This window comes from Dendrobates tinctorius, unplaced genomic scaffold (assembly GCF_039654945.1).
Source record: "Dendrobates tinctorius isolate UK_male_01 unplaced genomic scaffold, ASM3965494v1 ptg000075l, whole genome shotgun sequence".
In the NCBI taxonomy this organism is placed as follows: domain Eukaryota; kingdom Metazoa; phylum Chordata; class Amphibia; order Anura; family Dendrobatidae; genus Dendrobates; species Dendrobates tinctorius.
The window spans coordinates 42,778,164-42,797,887 of NW_027361743.1; the positions used below are offsets into that span (position 1 = coordinate 42,778,164).

At 47.2% G+C, this 19,724-nt stretch overlaps 1 protein-coding gene across 6 annotated transcripts in view; it reads left to right on the plus strand.

Annotated features, from left to right (window-relative positions):
• NBEA (neurobeachin) overlaps nucleotides 1-19,724 on the plus strand; it is a 915,436-nt gene that overhangs the window by 767,624 nt on the left and 128,088 nt on the right. For all 6 annotated transcript variants that reach the window (XM_073583206.1, XM_073583210.1, XM_073583208.1 and 3 more), the window contains one exon: nucleotides 10,102-10,221. In XM_073583206.1, coding sequence (XP_073439307.1) covers nucleotides 10,102-10,221 — 120 coding nt within the window. The remainder of the gene's footprint in view (nucleotides 1-10,101; nucleotides 10,222-19,724) is intronic.

Below are 19,724 nucleotides of genomic sequence, written 5' to 3' on the forward strand. Positions count from 1 at the left end.
GAGCACGTGCGAGTGTCCCTCCACGTATCCTCTCTCGCGCCATGGGACATGATGCCGAACTTAGCCCTGTCCACCCTAGGGTATTGAAACCTTAGGCTGCACAGAGGCACAAACGTAGTCCGTGCGGCCCCCACTGCCCCACCAATGCTGGGGCAAGATGGTGGATGGTCCTTCTCCTCACCCCTTGAAGGGGTTAGATGGAGCTAGGGTGCCTGCACCGTCCTTACCTCACATGGCCCCCCTCTCCCTGAACTGAACGGAGGTGGATGGCCAGGAAGGGCTCCTGCAGTGTCCGGCAGCGGCGGATCCGGTCCCAGCCATCATTCTGGGGTCCGGCGGTACTGACCCCCCCCCCCCCCGCGCAGATGGGGGAAAAAAATCGAGGCCACGGCTTCAGCCCGCGCTAGGCTGCGGTCGGAAGTCCCCGCCCCTGGCATTGTGTCACAGCGGCCCCGCCCCCCGTAGCCTGGGCGGACGCTGAAAGAAATTTAGGCCCTGGCTTCAGGCCGAAGCTAGGCCGCGATAGGAAGTACCGACCCCAGGATCCTTTTTTTCTTCCAGGGGCCGGCCTGTAGTGGTAGGAGCGCAGATTGAAGCAACGCCTCGCACGCTGAGGACATAGTGGACACAGGACTAGGGTAAGTGCTGCCCCCCAGCCCCACGGAGAGGCCACGCTAACAGGAATAAAGAGCGCCCTCCCCTGGCGTTTTTTTTTTTAGCACGGAGCCCTGACAGGTACAGTATGTCAGGAAAAGCTAAGGCGCATATGTTCTTATACGCTGCATGCATCTCCTGTCAGTCTGCTTTTCCGCGGGCGCAGACCAAGCGAGTATGCAAGCCTGTCAGTCCGAACGTGCTCAGGAGCCCTCCCCTGCGACCGAGCCCAGTGTACCAAGCCCCCCGGAATGGGCGTTATCACTGTCGCAATCTATGGCGTCACGAGAGCAATCGAGTCCCTTTGGGCCCCAGATAGGGGCAGGGACAGGGGCTCACCTGTCTTAGAGGGGTCCTCTACCTCACAGGAGCCTCCGGCCTGCAGGGGCCGCTCTCACTCCAGCCAGACGCGAGGGAAACGAACACACATGGAGTCTCCTGGTCCATCCGGTGCCTCGGCAACCGTGAGCTGTTTCTCGCTCCCCGTCACCAGCGCAGTCGATAGCGAGCAAAACTCGTACTACGACTCGGACGAACCCCTTGACCTAGATACGCCAGGTGGTCAGGAAACAGTTGACAGTCTCATAGAAGCCGTCAACCAGACTCTGGGGATAGAGGATGATTCCACTCTGGCTGCGGACCATAAGGTGTCATTTAAGCGGGTCAAGCATCCCCATAGAGTATTTTGCACTCACCCTGAATTTGAGGACACAGTGCAATGACACAGAGAACGGCCGGACAGGTGGTTCTCGGGCCAGAAGGCACTCGAGGCGAAGTATCCTTTTGCCCCGGAGCTCCGTAGAAAGTGGACAGAATCCCCAATGGTGGATCCACCTGTGTCGCGCTTGGCTACAAAAACTCTACTATCCGTGCCTAGTTGTTCTTCTATTAAGGATCCCACTGATGGTCTTATAGAGAACTTGGCTCGCTCAGTGTTTGAGGCATCAGGATCAACACTCTCTCCCTCGTTCGCAGCAACGTGGGTAGCCAAGGCCATGATTTCTTGGTCAGAAACTTTGAATAGAGACTTGCCGGACATAGACCTACCAGCGGAAGTATCAGAAATCACAAATCAGATAGCCATGGCGGGGGACTACTTGATAAAGTCCTTGACAGCACTACCATACCAGTGTGGGCGCCTGTTCGGAGAGAATTTAGATCAGCTCATCTTCGACTCCACAGGAGGCAAGAGCGGTTTTCTTCCTCAACAAAAGGTCAAACCGCCATTTTGTCACCAGTTTCAGGCGTGTTTTCAGGCCTTTCGCAACCCCGGGTGGACGACAGCGGCTAATTCCACCGCATCAGGGCGCCCCAACCTGACTAGGGACCGACAGGTCTCATATCGAACCAACCCATTGGGGAGGATGCGTGCAAACCAGTCCAGGTCGCGGGGATCCAGGTCCCAAAGATCTTCAGCCAAATGACTCGGAGCATTTGTCAGGCGACACCAGCAAGGTAGGCGACCGCCTTCTCCGGTTTCACCACGCCTGGCTCAATGTCGCACACAACACATGGGTGAGAGAGCTGGTGTCCACAGGGTACAAGATAGAATTTGTCAGGTACCCCCCCAAGACGATTTTTTCTTTCCCGTCTTCCCAAAGTGGATACCCGGGCAAATGCTCTACTAGGAGCCATCGATTCACTCAGCCACAATGGAGTTATCATTCCGGTACCGGAAAGCGAGAAGACGCAGGGCTTCTATTCCAATCTGTTCGCAGTCCTCAAAAAGGACGGGACTGTCAGGCCCGTTTTGGATCTAAAGCTCCTGAACAAATTTATCAGGATCAGACATTTCCGGATGGAGTCTCTCCGTTTGGTCATAGCGGCAATGGGGCAGGGAGAGTACTTGGCCTCTATCCAGGATGCCTATCTACATATCCCCATTTTGCCTCTGCATCAAAGGTTTCTAAGCTTCATCATCAACGGTCTACATTTTCAGTTTGCAGCGCTTCCCTTCGGGCTAGCCACTGCCCCCAGAGTGTTCACAAAGGTCATGGCAGTCCCCATGGCCATCCTGCACTCTTGGGGCAGAGTCGTATTCCCCTACTTCGACGACCTCTTGGTCAAGGGCCCTTCAAGGCGGGCATGCGAGGAAAGTGTCAGCATTATGCTAGATACTCTTGCCCGCTTAGGGTGGTTGGTCAGTGTCAAGAAATCATCCCTTGTGCCAGCTCAGAGAATTTCCTTTTTAGGGATGACCTTCGACACTTGCCGAGGGTTGGTAATTCTCCCTCGAGACAAGGTCCTAGCCCTCTGGCACGGAGCGCGGGTACTGCGCCAACCAGTCCCTCACACCATCCGTTTCTGCATGAGGATCCAAGGGAAAATGGCAGCGATGGAAGCGATTCCGTTCGCCCAGTTCCATCTTCGCCACCTGCAGCACACCCTCTTGTCAGCCTGGGACAAGAACCCATTCACGATCATCGGTGCTGGTTGTCCTCTCAGGTCAGACAGTCACTACAGTGGTGTACAATCAGCTCCTCCCTTCTTCAAGGGAAACCCTTTCCCCCGGAGCATTGCCTGTTGGTCACAACTGACGCCACCCTTCTCGGCTGGGGAGTGGTTTTTCGCCACCACACGACCCAGGGACGGTGGTCGCCGCAGGAGGCATGCCTCCCGATCAACTTTTGGAGATACGGGCGATCCGGCTGACTCTGCAACGGTTTCATCACCTTCTAACAGGCCGCCCCGTCCGGGTTCAGTCGGACAACGCCACGGCGGTGGCTTACATAAATCACCAAGGGGGCATCCAAAGCAGGGAAACCATGCGCGAGGTAGGGCACGTGCTTCGCTGGGCCGAGAGGAACCGCTCGCTGATATCGGCGGTCCACATCCCGGGGGTAGAGAACTGGGCGGCAGACTTCCTCAGTCGGCAGGGACTTGCGTCCCGGGAATGGTCGCTACACTCAGAGGTCTTTCAGCAGATTTGCCAACTGTGGGGAACACCGGTTGTGGATCTGATGGCCTCCAGGGTAAACGCCAAGGTGTCCGTATTTGTCGTTCGGTCCCAGGACCCCCAGGCAGTCTGCGTGGATGCGCTGATTCTGCCATGGAATCAGTTTCGCCTCCCATACCTATTCCCCCCGCTGCCACTACTTCCGAGGGTCATCAAGGAGATCAAGGTAGAAGGGGTGCCAGTGATTCTGCTGGCCCCAGACTGGCCTTGTCGGTCGTGGTACGCAGATCTAGTGCAGCTGCTCGTCGACGTGCCATGGCAACTGCCAGAGCGCCCAGATCTACTTTTTCAAGGGCCGATCTGCCACCCGAACTCAGGGGCCCTGTGTTTGACGGCTTGGCCATTGAATCTTGGATTCTGACGCAGGCGGGGTTTGGGCGCAAAGTGGTTGCTACGATGGTTAGCGCCCGGAAGCCTGCCTCAGCACAAATTTACCACCACACCTGGAAGGTGTTTTTTGCATGGTGTCGGGGCAATGGTTGTTCGCCACTGAGATTCTCCATCCCTAATATCTTGGCTTTTCTCCAGTCTGACCTAGACTCAGACTTGGCCCCCAGTTCTCTCAGGAGACAGATATCGGCTTTATCCATCCTTTTTCGGTGCAAGATTGTTACCAACTTGCAGGTAAAGACTTTCATCCAGTGCGTCTCCCACTTGGTACCGCCCTATAAGGCACCTATGGACGCCTGGGACCTGGTCCTAAGTGTTCTGCAGGAAGCTCCATTCGAGCCGCTACAGGATATCTCTTTGTCATACCTTTCCTGGAAGGTGGTTTTCTGGTAGCTATAACATCAATCAGGCGGGTCTCGGAGCTGGCAGCGTTATCTTGCCTAGCCCCGTTTCTGACCTATTACAAAGACAAGGTGGTTCTTAGACCAGCTCCTCCTTTTTTGCTAAAAGTCGTTTCCTCGTTTCATATTAATGAAGATATTGTCTTGCCCTCTTTTTGTCCAGCACCGGTACACCTTGTGGAAAAGGCCCTGCATACGTTAGATCTGGTGAGAGCACTCAGGAGGTACGTGTCGCGGATGGCACCCTTTCGTCAGTCAGACGCTCTGGGTCGCAGGAAGGGACTCGCTGCCTCAAAATCGACCATAGCCAGATGGATTCGTTTGGTTATTCAGGAGTCCTACCGCATCAGAGGCGCGCCGATTCCAGCAGGGATCAGAGCACACTCTACTCGGGCAGTGGGCGCCTCTTGGTTGCTTCGGCACCAGGCTTTGGCGGAACAGGTTTGCAAGGCAGCAACCTGGTCCAGCCTGCACACGTTTACTAAACATTACAATATCCACACTCAGTCTTCAGCGGATGCGAACCTGGGTAGAAGGATTCTCCAAGCAGCGGTGGCGCACCTTTAGACAGGAGGTGCATGTAGCTTGGATCGGTCAGTCAACTTACCACCCAGGGACTGCTGTAGGACGTCCCACAGTACCTGGGTCCCCCAATGAGGCGAAGGGGAAACTTGGATTTTTGTGATAAACTCACCGTAAAATCCTTTTCTCCGAGACGCTCATTGGGGGACCCAGCACCCACCCTGTTAGCCAAGTTGGCTTCTGTTTTGTTTAATTAATATACCTTTTTGAATGATATTAGAGTGGTGTCTTTTCTAGACATGTTGTTACCTGCATTAAGGTTGATATTGTCTGATTTTTGTTTGATCTCCTACTGCTTTTGCACCAAACTGGTTTCCGCCCGCAATCGGGGCGAGGTTGTATACGGCGGAGGAGGAGCTAACCTCTTTTTTTTCACTTAGTGTCCGTCTCCAGGCGGCAGTAGCATTCACCCACAGTACCTGTGTCCCCCAATGAGCGTCTCGGAGAAAAGGATTTTACGGTGCGTTTATCACAAAAATCCATGTTTTAATTCCAGAATATATTAATGCATCCTGGAAATGTATGAATACATTAAAGAGCCAATGTTACCATTCCTTTTTGTCAGTCTACAACTGTCCATTCAAAGCAGACAATGCAATGTCAAGATATACAGTGGGGGGGGGAAAGTACCGTATATACTCGTGTATAAGCCGCGATTTTCAGCCCATTTTTTTGGGCTGAAAGTCCCCCTCTCGGCCTATACATGGGTCATATATCTGGGGGTCGGAGGGGGAGCGGGGGTGTCATAGATCATACTTACCAGTCCTGACACGGTAGCATCGCTTCTCCACTGTCCATCTCTGCAGCGGCAGCATCGCTTCTCCACTGTCTCCCTTCCTGTCTTCAGCGGTCACGTGGTACTGCTCATTACACTCATGAATATGCGCATATTAATGAGTGTAATGAGCGGTACCACGTGACCGCTGAAGACAGGAAGGGAGACAGAGGATAAGCGAGGCTGCAGAGACTGCGGCAGGATGGGTGAGTGTAGCGATTTTCACCTGTCCCCCGGTCCATCGCTGCTCACCGCAGTCTCTGCTGCATCCTGTGTCAGTGACGTTTAGGCAGCAGGAGGCGTGGTGACCAGGGCTGTGGAGTCGGAGTCGTGGAGTCGGAGTCGGAGTCGGTGCTCATTTTGGTGGAGTTGGAGTCGGTATAAAATGGACCGACTCCGACTCCTAAAATATATAATAAATTGGGTACAGTAGTTCAATGCAGAATGTGCTGAATATTTTTTCATAGGAGTTTGGGAAAGTTATGAAATGTTCTATAAATGGCTGTTCTATTCCTGATCTAAGGCTACATTCACGCACAGCGTTTTTCCTGTGTTTTTTGAGGATACGTTTTTCAGCTGCAAAAGCTGATCATCTTTTTAAAAAACTGCATCACCTGAAAGGTTTTTGAGCTCATAGATAATGTTACTCAATAGCAAAAGCAGATTAGAAATCTGCTCTGTCTATCCATTTATCCATATCTGTCTATCCATATCGTATCTGTACCAAAAAGAATGAAAACCGGGTAGTACACCAATATATATTCTGTTCTAAATATCTTTATTATTGGATCATAAAAATGATTAAATGTCTGAGGTTCACATTGTACTACAATAAATTTTTCACTTAAATATAAGCAATATGTGTGGGAGTCGGAGTCGTGGAGTCGGAGTCGGAGTTGGAGTCGGTGTAAGGGAAATTGAGGAGTCGGAGTCGCAGGTTTGGCTTACCGACTCCACAGCCCTGGTGGTGACGTGGTTAGTGCGCGCCGCCCCCTGCTGGCTGAACAGTCAGTGACACAAGAAGCGGCAGACAGCGGCGATGGACCCAGGAGAGAGGAGTATGGCTTTTTTTTTTTTTTTTTTGCAGCATATGGGGGCATATTCTATGGAGCAGCATATGGGGGCATAGTCTGTGGGGCAGCATATGGGGGCATAAACTATGGAGAAGCATATGGGGGTACAATCTATGGAGCAGCGTATGGGGGCATAATCTATGGAGCAGCATATGGGGCATAGTCTATGGGGCAGCATATGGGGGCATAAACTATGGAGCAGCATATGGGGGCATAAACTATGGAGCAGCATATGGGGGCATATTCTATGGAGCAGCATATGGGGGCATAATCTATGGATTCCACCCTCGTCTTATACACGAGTCAATAAATTTTCCCAGTTTTTGTGGCAAAATTTGGGGGGTCAGCTTATACACGAGTATATTGGTATTTAGTCAGCCACCAATTGTGCAAGTTCTCCCACTTAAAAAGATGAGAGAGGCCTGTAATTGACATCATAGGTAGACCAGAACTGTGAGAGTCAAAATGAGAAAACCAGAAAATCACCTTGTCTGATTTGGCAAGATTTATTTTACAAGTTATGGTGAAAAATAAGTATTTGGTCACCTAAACACATGCAAGAATTCTGGCACTCACAGACCTGTAGCTTCTTATTTAAGAGGCTCCTTTGTCCTCCATTCATTATCTGTAGTAATGGCACCTGTTTGAACTTGTTATCAGTATAAAAGACATCTGTCCACAACCTCAAACAGTCACACTCCAAACTCCACTATGGTGAAGACTAAATACTTTTTTTCCCCACTGTAAAGGTACTGTCACACTTAGCGATGTACCAGCGATCCCGACCAGCGATATGACGCGGTCAGGATCGCTGGTACATCGCTAAGTGGTCGCTAGTGAGCTGCCACATAGGCAGATCTCACTAGCGACATCGCTGGGGACAGGGATCGCTACTTACCTGTCACACCAGGCGATCCTGCGTCCTCCCGCCCGGCTCCACGCGTCGCTCGTCCTCACAGCAGGAAGCGCCACAGGAAGCTGACAACGAGAAACAGTCCTGAACGTTCTCGCCCGATCAGCGATAACCAGCGGGGGAGCGGGTCGTAGGTAAGTATCAGACACAGCGATATCGCTAGCAATATCGCTATAACGTCACTAGGTATAGCGATATTGCTAGCGATATCTCTTAGTGTGACAGGCCCTTTAGACATGCATTACACAGGGCCATGGAGCTGGAGATTACGCTAAGCCAAACTTCTGGCTCGTAAGGCTTCATTTACAGTTCGCTCTATCAGTCTACACAGGCAGTCAATCGCCCGTCAAGTGAGCAAAACGCTCATTCATCCAGTGAAATTATTTTTGAGGGTAAAAATAATCGTTCTCGGTAGCACGTCCTGGACTATGTGCTGCCGAGAAAAATAATATCCTATGTGCATAGAGCAATCATATTAACCATTGTTCTGAAAAGGCTATAAAATGGCCGCTTAAATGTACCCGATCGGTGGTCAGGCAACTAGTGTAGCAGCACTCAACATTTTACTTTCATAAAAAGGTCAAGAGTAATAGAATTTAACACACATTCTTTAATTAAAATGTCTAAATCTTTCTAAACTAATATTACGCCAAAAATATTTATTTATTTATTTTTACGTGTTTTATATCTGTGTAATTGTACTGACCTGGAGACTATTTCCAGGTCATTTCTTACTTTATAGTGAACATGGTAAATACAAAAAAAATGTGGAATATCACTTTTTTCACAATTTTTCCTCACTTGGAATTTATTTCTCACTGCCTAGTACATCCCATGGTAAACAATAGTGGAGTCATTCAAAAGTACAAATAGTTCCACAAAAAAAAAAACCCAACAAGCCTTCGTACGACTATTTCAACGGAAAAATAAAACCGTTATGGTTTTGGAAGACGAAGGGGGGAAAAGTAGATGGAAAATTGTCAGGTCAGGAAGGGGTTAATAAGTGAACTATGCGGTATTAAATACGTAATAATTTTGTTTTGGAGTTGACGCATTTTTTTTTTTACTCCACCCAAAATGGATTGGGGATGACCTGCCCTGGTCATGCGGTCACCTACAGAGCAGGCAGAGCAGAAAGTGACAGCGTGTGGCGCTACTGCACTCGGCGTGCTCCACGCAGGGATGTTTTCTTCATTCCTTTATTATCAGACCCTACCCCCAATTTAATTTAATTGCAAGTGTATGCGGGTCTAATGTAAATTATTATTTCACTCTTGCCTACTGTGCATGTTTGAGTAAATATGATTTATTATTTAAAGCCTTGTAAGCAGATAATTCTGGCAGCATGCTGGTATAATCTACCTCCGACTGTGGGGAGCGCCATGCTGTGGCGCAATTTGCAGGTTTATATACTGTGGAAATCCAGTGCTCGGTATAAGAAACCACGCAGATGAGTTCTCTTTGTTCTGTGTAATCGCTTCCATATGGGACAATTATTTAGCGGGACACTTATTGTGCTCACCCGTCAGCGCTGGAGGTTTTTATGTGGATACTTTCTTGTATTAATTTACTAAAATGTTTGATGTGCCTACCTAAAATTCTACAGTCTATTCTTTTGTTCAAAATTCTATTATTTTGTTCTGTGCCGACTATTGTAACTTAATGGTATTGAATTAAAGGAAGCGTTTTGTAATGCCCTGTGGCCTTGTAGGTCATATGGCCCCTTTAAAAATCGCACCTTTAGTATTTTAATCACTTTTTGTGTTTGGCAGAAACTGAAGTTTAACAAATTTTGCTAATAAGGGTGCTCGGCACATCCTGGGTGTAGCAAGGTGGCTCAGTGCACCCTGAGCGTGACCAAGTGGCTCAGTGAACCCTGGGTGTGGCCAAGTTGCTCAGTGAGCCCTAGGTGTGGCCAAGTGGCTCAGTGCACCCTGAGTGTGACCAAGTGGCTCAGTGAACCCTGAGTGTGGCCAAGTGGCTCAATGCACCCTAAGTGTGGCCAAGTGACTCAGTGCACTATTCCACCCACTGTTTCTGCATGCCCCACTTCCCCCACTGGTGATTGACAGCGCTGACTTTCTTGAGCTTTCTCTGCAGTTAGTGCTTGCTCCTGGAAAGCCAGTGCTGTCTATCACGAATAAGGACCACCATGTGATGTGTTTATGGGCCCTCCGGACTGTTTGCTGACCGCGTATATCAGGGTAGACTAGCCGATGCAAAATAATTCTCTTAGGGAACATAGGAGCGCCCCTTTGTGAAGGGGAGTCTGGAGAGAGCTGTCAGCCGAGCTACTATGTGTGGTCAGCTATAAAAGCCCATTTCATTTGCACTCTTCTTTTTTTGTCTCTTTAAAGGAACCCTTCACTACATTTTTTCTTAATGTGAACGAAAGCAAGTTTGATCACCCAGACCGAACTTTCTCTGCCGTGGCAAGATCATGGAGAAACTGCCAAAGAGACACATCTGACGTAAAGGTAAGCAGCAAATCAGCGTGGTATCAGTTACTATAAAAAGGTAAAAAATGCCTTATGTGCAGCAGATAATATGATTGCATGTGTTTGTTACTTGCTACTGTATTGTACTGACAAAAGTGTATTTCCGGAAAGGTGAGTCACTAATCGGGTGGTCCAATTGCAATGGTTCCAGTAGTCTGACCCTCAACTATCAGTACCTTCTAGATAAGGGGGAATGCAGAATAAATTTTAAGGCTGTGTTCACACGTAGCGTTTTTTTTCGTGGTTTTACCAAACAAACCACGTCAAAAACGCTTAAATGAAGCTTACCATTCATTTAAATGAATACCGCAATTTTTGTGCAGGTGTATGCGTTTTTTACCGCGAAAAAACGCTTCGCTGTAAAAAACGCATCATGCTCATTAATTCGCTGAAAATTCCACATTTTTAGCTATTTTCTATGGGTCTGGAACCGCGCGGAAATAAACCGCAAAAAAAACTGCCCGTTTTCTGTGAAGGATTCAGGATTTAATGCAGAAATTTTCTGCATACGTGTGCACATAGCCTAAAGGTTCTGATGGTAAATCTTTTCAATACAATGCTTTTTGCTGCTTATTGGTTGGCTCACCAAAAACATCAGTGACATGATTCACATATGTTGTTTCTGATTGCCGGGGGTCTGACCTCCGTGACGCCCTCCAAACACCAAAACAAGGTGTCACTGACTACGAGGGTCATCCATGTGGCTGTGTGAGCCACCAGGTAGCATCATTTATGTAGGGACACACATAAACACATGGTGTTTCATTACATGTTGTGTCTTCTGAGAACGCACCACAAAGTCCCACGTGCAACATTAATGATTATTTTCAAAAATGTATAATTGTGCACATGCAATTTTAGAGTGCGGCACCATGGAGCCCTGGATTTAAAGGGGTATTTCCTTCTTGGCCATTTGTATATAGAGGGGATTATGGCTACAAGCCAACCAGGCTGTGCTACACTTTTTCTGTGACTCACATAGAAGTAAATGCCGATTCTGTAACTCCCGATTTGGCTGAGATGGCAATAGGAACTGTACAGTACAGTTTGGAAAATGGCTTCATTTACCAAAAGTAACAGCAGCTTTCATTTTTCCACAGCAGTTTAAAGGAAATCTGTCAGAAGGTTTTGCTATGTAATGTGAAGACAGTATAAGGTAGAGGCTGAGACACTGATTTCAGCGATGGGTCACTTATTAGACTGTGTGCTTTGTTTCAATACAATGAGTGTTTTATCAGCAGGAGATTTTCACTGCCCAGACTAGCACCCACCTGAATCCTGGTCCAACCACGCCCCCAGCACTAATTAGCATCTCACTGTCAATTGACTAGATACACAAAAGCTGTGGTGTGGGCAGGGGCAGCTTTCTGAGCCCTGCTACATGCTCCATCTAAAAGCTCTGATTGTATCGCAACTGCTGTACCCAGCAAAGTAAGTGATACATCGCTGGAATCAGGGTCTCTACATTATGCTGTTCTGAGATGAGATGGCAAAAACCTGGTGACAGATTCCCTTTAAAAATTGAACTGAGCTCTAGTTGGTTAGTATAGGCAACAAGATGAGTTTTCATTAAAGGGGTTGTCTCATCATCATAAATGCGTAAAATTGCAAAGTACTTATTAAAACCAGTAACTTTACAATTTACTTCTTATTAAAAAAAATCCTAGGTAATGCAAATGGAGATTCAGTGGCGCTTGTGTATGACTGTAATTCCAGCAGCAAACACTAAGACACCTGTCACAAGGGTGTCAAAGAAATAAGGTAAAATAACTAATAATATTAGTGTGCGCTTGGAACACTCAAAGAAGAGAGAAATCTAAATTGGGTGGTTATAGAAAAAAAAAAAACCTCTTATAAGTGCTCTTTATGTAGCTGGATAATAGCGAGAAAATAGCAATTAGTAATAGTCAATTGTAAGACCTCAGAAGAAGTGCTTAAGGGAAAAAGAATATATATAGATGCTGGTGGCAATCTTAGTTCCAACCTGAACAATCACAAACTAAAAAGGCATGAGTGAGGGTAAAAACCTGGACTCACTGAACAGGTTATATACTGCAGGGTAATTCTCCCTGATAGCAGCTTAAAAAAAAAAAAAAAAAAAAAAGTCAAATTGCAGCCTGTGAACGGCTGTGCAGAGTAGCCGCAATAGTAAATGCACAAGTCAGAGAGCGGTACCTGTAAAGATAATGCGATGCGAAGTCCTCACTCCAGTAAGCGGTGCAAGTTAAAATATCGCTTGGAAAAGGAGGGGGGGTTTGTACACTGGGGTATAGACGAGTTACAGGGGCTGCCCCGGCCGGTGGCAGCCTCCTGTCAGTGTACCAGCTCCAGCGCTTGGAAAAGGAGGGGGGGTTTGTACACTGGGGTATAGACGAGTTACAGGGGCTGCCCCGGCCGGTGGCATCCTCCTGTCAGTGTACCTCCAGCTGTGGAGAAGACGTGAGCGGCCTCTCGTGCTCCCGGCGTCTGTGAGCTGCTCCAGGTATACAGGACCTTCGTGATGTGAGTCAGCACATGACCACGTCAGTTTCACTTGCTGGTGGTTGCGTCGGGGACCAATGGACTTTCCAACATGTTTCAAAGACTAACTGTCTTCTTCCTGTTCCTTCTTCCTTTTTTTTTTTTTTTCTATAACCACCCAATTTAGATTTCCCTCTTCTTTGAGTGTTCCAAGCGCACACTAATATTATTAGTTAAAAAAAAATCCTGTTTGCTTTAAGAAAGGAGGGACTGTTAACTGTTTCTTTAACTGCTCATTTCTTAGGTTACTGGCAGCTGCAGACTCTCGACGGTGCCTCACTTACAAGCTCTTTGCTATAGAGCCTGTAAGTGCTGCTCTGAAATCTGCTGGACCACTTGACAAAGCTGCTTCTGCTTGCACCATTGGAGAGAGTGCACAGTTTGGGCCACAATGCCACTGGCTTGCACGGTCGGTCAGGAGCGCGCCGCCTTCGGCTTCCTGTGGAACACAAGATGAGAATACCCCTTTAATACCAGCGAGCGCTCTGTCTTTAATACGACCATTTCACTGGTTCAGACAGTAAAACAAACATGAGAGCGGCTCCAGAATGCCATCATTTTCGGCCATTTGCGCACGTGCCGTAAATCTGTTAGCATGTCAGTGGCAGCCCCTATAATGCGGCCTTTCTTTTATCCCCATTAAATGATTGGTCAGGAAGTTGTTATCGTGGTGAACATCTGTACAATGAATAATTTTGAGGGCTGTCTAGAAATTCGGCAAGAATTATTGTAGCTGTTTAAAACAATTGATGTTTGTTTGATGTCGAGTGCTAAAGGTTTTCGACTTCTATTAAAAATTCTGCTTTAATTTAGATCAAATGTTTGTGTGACTGATGCTGAAAAAAAAAAACCCAATAAATTTTAGCTTTCCTGCTGTTAACTCAATATTTGGTCTAGTCCATAAAACACAGCAGGAATTAGATTTGACCTTAAAGTGTCATATTGTAGCGGCTCACCCAGCGCTGAGCTCCCATTGCCCGGGGCAATTAATAAAGCATTAATGACAAGATCCATTTAAAATGTGGGTTCTCTCTCTCTCTCCAGCCTCAGCTTTTACCTCTCTCGCCTGGGGATATTATGCCACGACACACATTAGATTATTCCAGCGAGCTCACAGCACGGAGAATCTGATGGTGGATCCCCGTTATTGCTCTGTTTGCAAGTCATCCGCACTTATTGTTAGCCGTGATAAAAAGCAAACCTTCATTTTCATCATTTGTCATTGCATTTATATCGTCTCCGTGTGTGATTTACGCCTGACGTCTAATAGCGTTTACTCGTCTTATTAAATACGGGGGGGGGGGAGATTTTCTTGCTTACAAAAACCTGTTAAACCATTTTTGCCTACACAATAGATAAACACCATGAATATTTTATGTGCATCAACCTGCCAAACATTAAATGCCGGCTACCGAGGGGTCTTAGAGTCCAATAGGGGCTTTCTTGGCAGATGTATTAAATATTGGTGCTGTTGTTACTAAGTTACGTTGCACTTCTGCAGTACGATTGCACCTGAGCTATCAGTATCTTCTGGCGATCTGATATATTTCTGGATACTTATCCTCCTATACCCCAATGTCCGGTCTTTTGTTGGGAAGGGTGGGGCAGTTGCATCAGATTAATTTTTCTTTTTATGATTCTCCCTTAAGGTTCAAAAAGCTTTACAGGCTCTTAGCGGCTGCTCTCCCTCCCTTCTTAAAGGAACACCAAACTTAAAGAGTAACCATTGTTTTCATTTTTATTGCATCAACCAATAGTACAAATGAAAATAAGAAGCTTTGTAATATTATCTTATCATAGGAATCTGCTTCTTTCTCCTCCAGCATTCATTCTCAAAATTCTCAAATCATGGGTAAAATCTGTATTCACTGTAGACAGATTTTGTCATCACTACGATATGACGATAAGATGGCAGTTGGTAATAATCTAAACGAAAGACGGTAGGAGGTGGGAGGAGCGGTCTCTATAGCTGCTCCTCGCCTCTCCATAGAATCTCATAAGTATCAACTGACGTCTCCTATTTGAGTAACGTAAAAATCTGTCTTCATTGAAGACAGATTTTAAGCAGAAATTGAGAATTTAAAAAATGACTGATCAGTCCTGGAGGAAAAATAAGTGGATTTCCTTGATAAGATATATTACAAAGTTTCTTATTTTCACATGTATTATTGATTTATGTAATGAGTTAAAACAATGTTAACACTCTCTGCTGCATTATATGTATGATCTAATTTGTAAAGCCACTAAAGAAGACTCAGTCTCCAAAAATTCAATTTAAACAGCAGACAAAAAGGCAGCAACAATTACCTGCCCAGATCTTGGAACAAATGCACTACAGGGTGCATCCAGCCCATGAAGCAAGATGTTAGCAACACAGGTGCAAAATACCAGATTAACAGCCACTCTCCATCTACCCATTCCTGGAGGGGCTGATTGCCCAGTATACAGTTGCACAATAAAGGCCTGCATAGGGCGTTGTTCACACAAGGGTACCGCGTAGTGTCTGGTTCACAGCCTATTAATCACGCCCCTACTTTTCGATTAGGCAGGCTGGTCAGCACTCTCTCAATGCATCAGTGTGAATACCCCTCATGCGAGACCCGTAGTGCTTTTGTTCCAAGATCTGGGCAGGTAAGTGTTGCTGCCTTTTTGTCTACTGTTAAAATATAGGAATGATTCTGAAACAATATGAAAGAATTACTAGAACAAGAAGAGGAACAATACAGCATAATAGTGAAGTCCCAGGAAGGTAATGAAAATTAAGGTTTGTTCCATCATTTAAATCTCCATAAAGGTTAGGAAAATTCGGACACTGAGGGAAACAGAGAAAAAAAGAAGCTACAAATTTCAGCAATAAACCTTACTCATGGTCTAAAGAGAATTCTCAAGAATTACTGTTTCATCTACAGATGGTAGCTGATTGAACAGCAGAGCTTAATGATTTTTTCCAGTTCACCAATCCTGACAGCACCATGGAGGTCGTCCTTCTTATCCTCACTGGGACAGGAAACAATGAGAGGTTAAAAGGATCCTACCATCTCCACCCTTTAGTGTTTTTTTCCTTTCTCAGTGAGGATAGGAATGACCCTCCATGGGGGGTCCCTCAGCCTACTCAGCTTACCTCAATAAAGTGCTGCTACTGAGTTGCGAGCCACACCCTCCTTCCTGCCTGGAGGTTCTCTGCTCTGGCATCTGCCTCCGGCACGCTGAAAACCCTGCTGGTGCGCTTCCGGCAACGTCATCGCTGCAAGCCGGGCAGAGCACTTCAGGGTCGCGGCCAGCGTGCGTTCCACGGTGGAACACAGAAAGGAGGATCTGGCGAGGACATCAGCAGAAGCGATCCGAGATGGGTATCGTATAAAGAGGGTCCTGAAATTTGTGTAGGCTGCCCTACTCCAAGCTTAGGACATGGAGGATTCCGCTAAGAATGACATTGGCTTGAAAGTGAGCAAAGGGCATGTGAGTAAGCTTGTAAAGTGACACCCACTCTAAGCCCTTACCCCACTCATAGATGCTCATCTACTCTGTGTACTCTAGGGGGGATCACCTGTCTCGGCAACTCCTAAGAAGGATAACAAGAAGTCAGAGAATGGTGGAAGATGTGCTATCTGTAACGTCAAACTACCAGATTCCTGGCAGGAGCACCTATGTGAACCCTGCACTTCAAAAATCATCAGAGAGGAACAGACTTCTTTGCTGTCGGACATGAGGATCATAATCAGAGAGAAGGTCCAAGCCTCAATTTCTGGGATAGTATGCACTCATCTCTCACAGTCCGAATCCCAGAGTGGGTCCCGTAAAAGACCAATGGAGATAGAAGTGTTCTCTGAAGAAGAGATGTCGGATGAATCCTACCATGAAGAAGGGGATGTATTTACTGACCCACCCTAAGGAGGGAAGAGATATCTCTTTTCTTCTGAGGACACTATTGAACTCCTCCGTGTGGTGCGAAATACCATGCAGGTGGAGGAAACCCCAAAAACCCTCTCTGTACAGGACGAGATGTTTGGGGGAGTTATGATCCCAGAGAAATTCAGTATTCCCAGCCATAATCCGGGCTATCATCTAGGCAACCTCGGTGGCTCGATCCATGCATTTATGGGTCGACGACTTAGAGGCACACTTGAGATGTAAGACTCTCAGGGACACCATCCTAAAATCCCTTCCCCTCCTGAAACTGGCAACCAGATTCATGGCTGATGCATCAGCAGAATCTGTACGATTCGCAGCTAGGAATGGGCCTTTGTCCAGTGCTGCCCGGAGGGCTATCTGGTTAAAGACTTGGTCGGGGTACACTCAGTCCAAGAATAAACTCTTTTCCATTTCCTTCTCGGGCAATAAAGTGTTTGGGCCTGTTGTAGATGATATTCTGGAAAAGGCATCAGACAAAAAGAAAGGGCTCCCTAAGGAGAAACCAAATAAATATCAACCCTTTCGTAGGCCCCAACCTAGCCAGTAGTCAGGCTATAAGAGGAAGGGCAGATGGAGCTACTCCAGGGAGGTAGGGATAAGAACTCCATTTTTGGTTCAGGCTCAGGCGCAAGTGATGCCTTGAGAATGGGAGGACAGCTAAGGCGGTCCCAAGGGGGCTGGCAGGAGATAGTTTCCCGCAGTTACAAAATAGCGTTCACCCATCAACCCCCAGAAAGGTTCATAATAACAAACTCCCGCCTTCAGTCAGCTACTTCCCCCATGTGGGCAGATGTCCAGGACCTACTAAAAATCGGAGTAGTAGTCCCAGTCCCCGAGCAGGAAAAATGCAAGGGCCATTACTCCAGTCTCTTCTCAGTAAAGAAATTCTCAGGAAAGAGAAGGACAATAATACATTTGAAGCCCATAAACCAATGGATAAAATACAAGAAGTTCAAGATGGAATTAATCAGATCTATGATTCCTCTTACAGACAAGAATGTGGTGATGTGTACCCTAGATTAAAAAAACCGCGTACTGTCACGTTTCCGTCCATGCTTCACTCCAGAGATTCCTACGGTTTGCTCTGAGGGTCCAGGGGAGAATCCGTCACAACCAGTTCCGGTGTTTAGGCTTTGGCCTAGCTTCAGCACCCAGAGTATTCACCAAGCTTGTGGCGGAGTTAGTCGCCTACCTAAGGAAACGGGACATCATCATAGTCCTTTAACTAGACGACTTCCTGATCATAGCCAGCTCTGAGGAACAGCTCAGGGAGCACTGCCAGAACTCGATTTCAACACTTCAGAGATTGGGATGGGTCATAAATTGAGAAAAGTCGGATCTCGTTCCAGAATCCAGGAAGAAATTCCTAGGGATCCTGCTAGACTCCCAACTAAGAACATGATCTTTTTTTTGCCAGAAGAGAAGCAGTACGCTATGATGGAGAAAGAATCCACCAATTTACAGGAAGCTGCTGCTCCATCAGAGAAGCAATGAGAATCCTGGACCAACTGTCACTGGACAATGTGGTGCCCTTATCTCTCCCGGTGAGGGAACCTTTACATTGGTGGACCACTCCGGAAAATATCCAGGCGGGAGTTCCCTGGATGTTCTCCCGTGCATTGTGGTCACCACCAACGCAAGTCAGCTAGGCTTGGGGCCGCCATCTGTAAGAGAAATATTTCTAGGGAGAATAGAGTCCAGAGATGGGATCCAGGTCTTCGAATTTCAGGGAACTGTATGTAGTATGGAAGGTACTACACAAGGTCCTGTCGATGGTCAGAGGCAGACATATAAAGATCCTGTCCGACAACATGACGGCGGTGGCATTCTTACATCATCAAGGGGGACCAAAACATCCTATACTGCAAAACCTGGCCAAGAAGATCTTCAGATGGGCAGAAAGGACGGTTCTGTCCGTCTCTGCAGTACATCTGGATAGATTCAGGAGCCAGGTGGCGGACTTCCTGAGCAGGCAGAAGTTATCCCTCACGGAGTGGGAGCTGAAAAAGTGTTCAGTATGCTGTGTCAATGCTGGGGGGGTGCCACGAGTGGATCTGTTCACAGACTGAGAAAATGCAAAGGTCAGAAGATTTTTCTCCCTAAACCCCTTAGACTGTTCAGTGGGAGTTTATGCACTGTCCCAACCATGGGCAGATGGGCTGTCCTGTGCATTCCCCCCCCCTTCCTCTGGTTCCGAGGGTGCTCAGGAAAGTGCAGGAGAAAAGGGCGAAGATCGTCTTGGTGGTGCCCTTCTGGCCAAAGAGAGGTTGGTTCCCTTTGCTGAGGAAAATGGAGGAAAAAGACCCCATCCTCCTTCCAAGGAGAAAAGATCTCCTCCACCAGGGCCCAGTTGTCCACCACAATACAGACAGTCTTCAACTATCAGCATGGATCCTGTGAAGCAGGTCATGAAGTCAAGGGGATTGTCCAACGAAGTGATATCTACCCTTCAAGCAAGCAGGAAACCAGTGACCTCTGCTATATATAATAAAATCTGGAAGTGCTTCTGCATTTATTGCGGAGAATCGTCAGTAGATACATCCCTCTGTGACATTCCCAAGATTCTTGATTTCATGCAGGCAGGTTTCAAGAAGAGTCTTAGACCGAGTACTTAAGGGTACAGATTTCATCCCTTAGCATATTTTTCGACTCTCCCATATCTACCCACTCCTAGATAGCTAGGTTCTCTAGAGCTATGCAAAGACTGAAGCCTTCTGTGAGGAAGTCTTTCCCACCTTGGGATCTAAACTTGCTTTCTAAACATCCATACCAACCAGCAAAGGATATGGACATTAGTAGGCTCTCATGTAAAACTGCTTTTCTGGTAGCAATCACATGGGTCAAAAAAATAGGGGAACTACAGGCCCTATCTATTCAAGACTCGTATTTACAAGTGTTTGAGGACCGACTGGTCTTGAGGCTTGACCCAGCGTTCCTCCCCAAAGTGGTATCAATCCCAAACATGAATCATGAAGTAGTTCTCCCCTCCTTCTAGCACCCTAGAAACCCAAAGGAGCAATCCTTTCATTGCCTAGATGTTAGGGAGACGG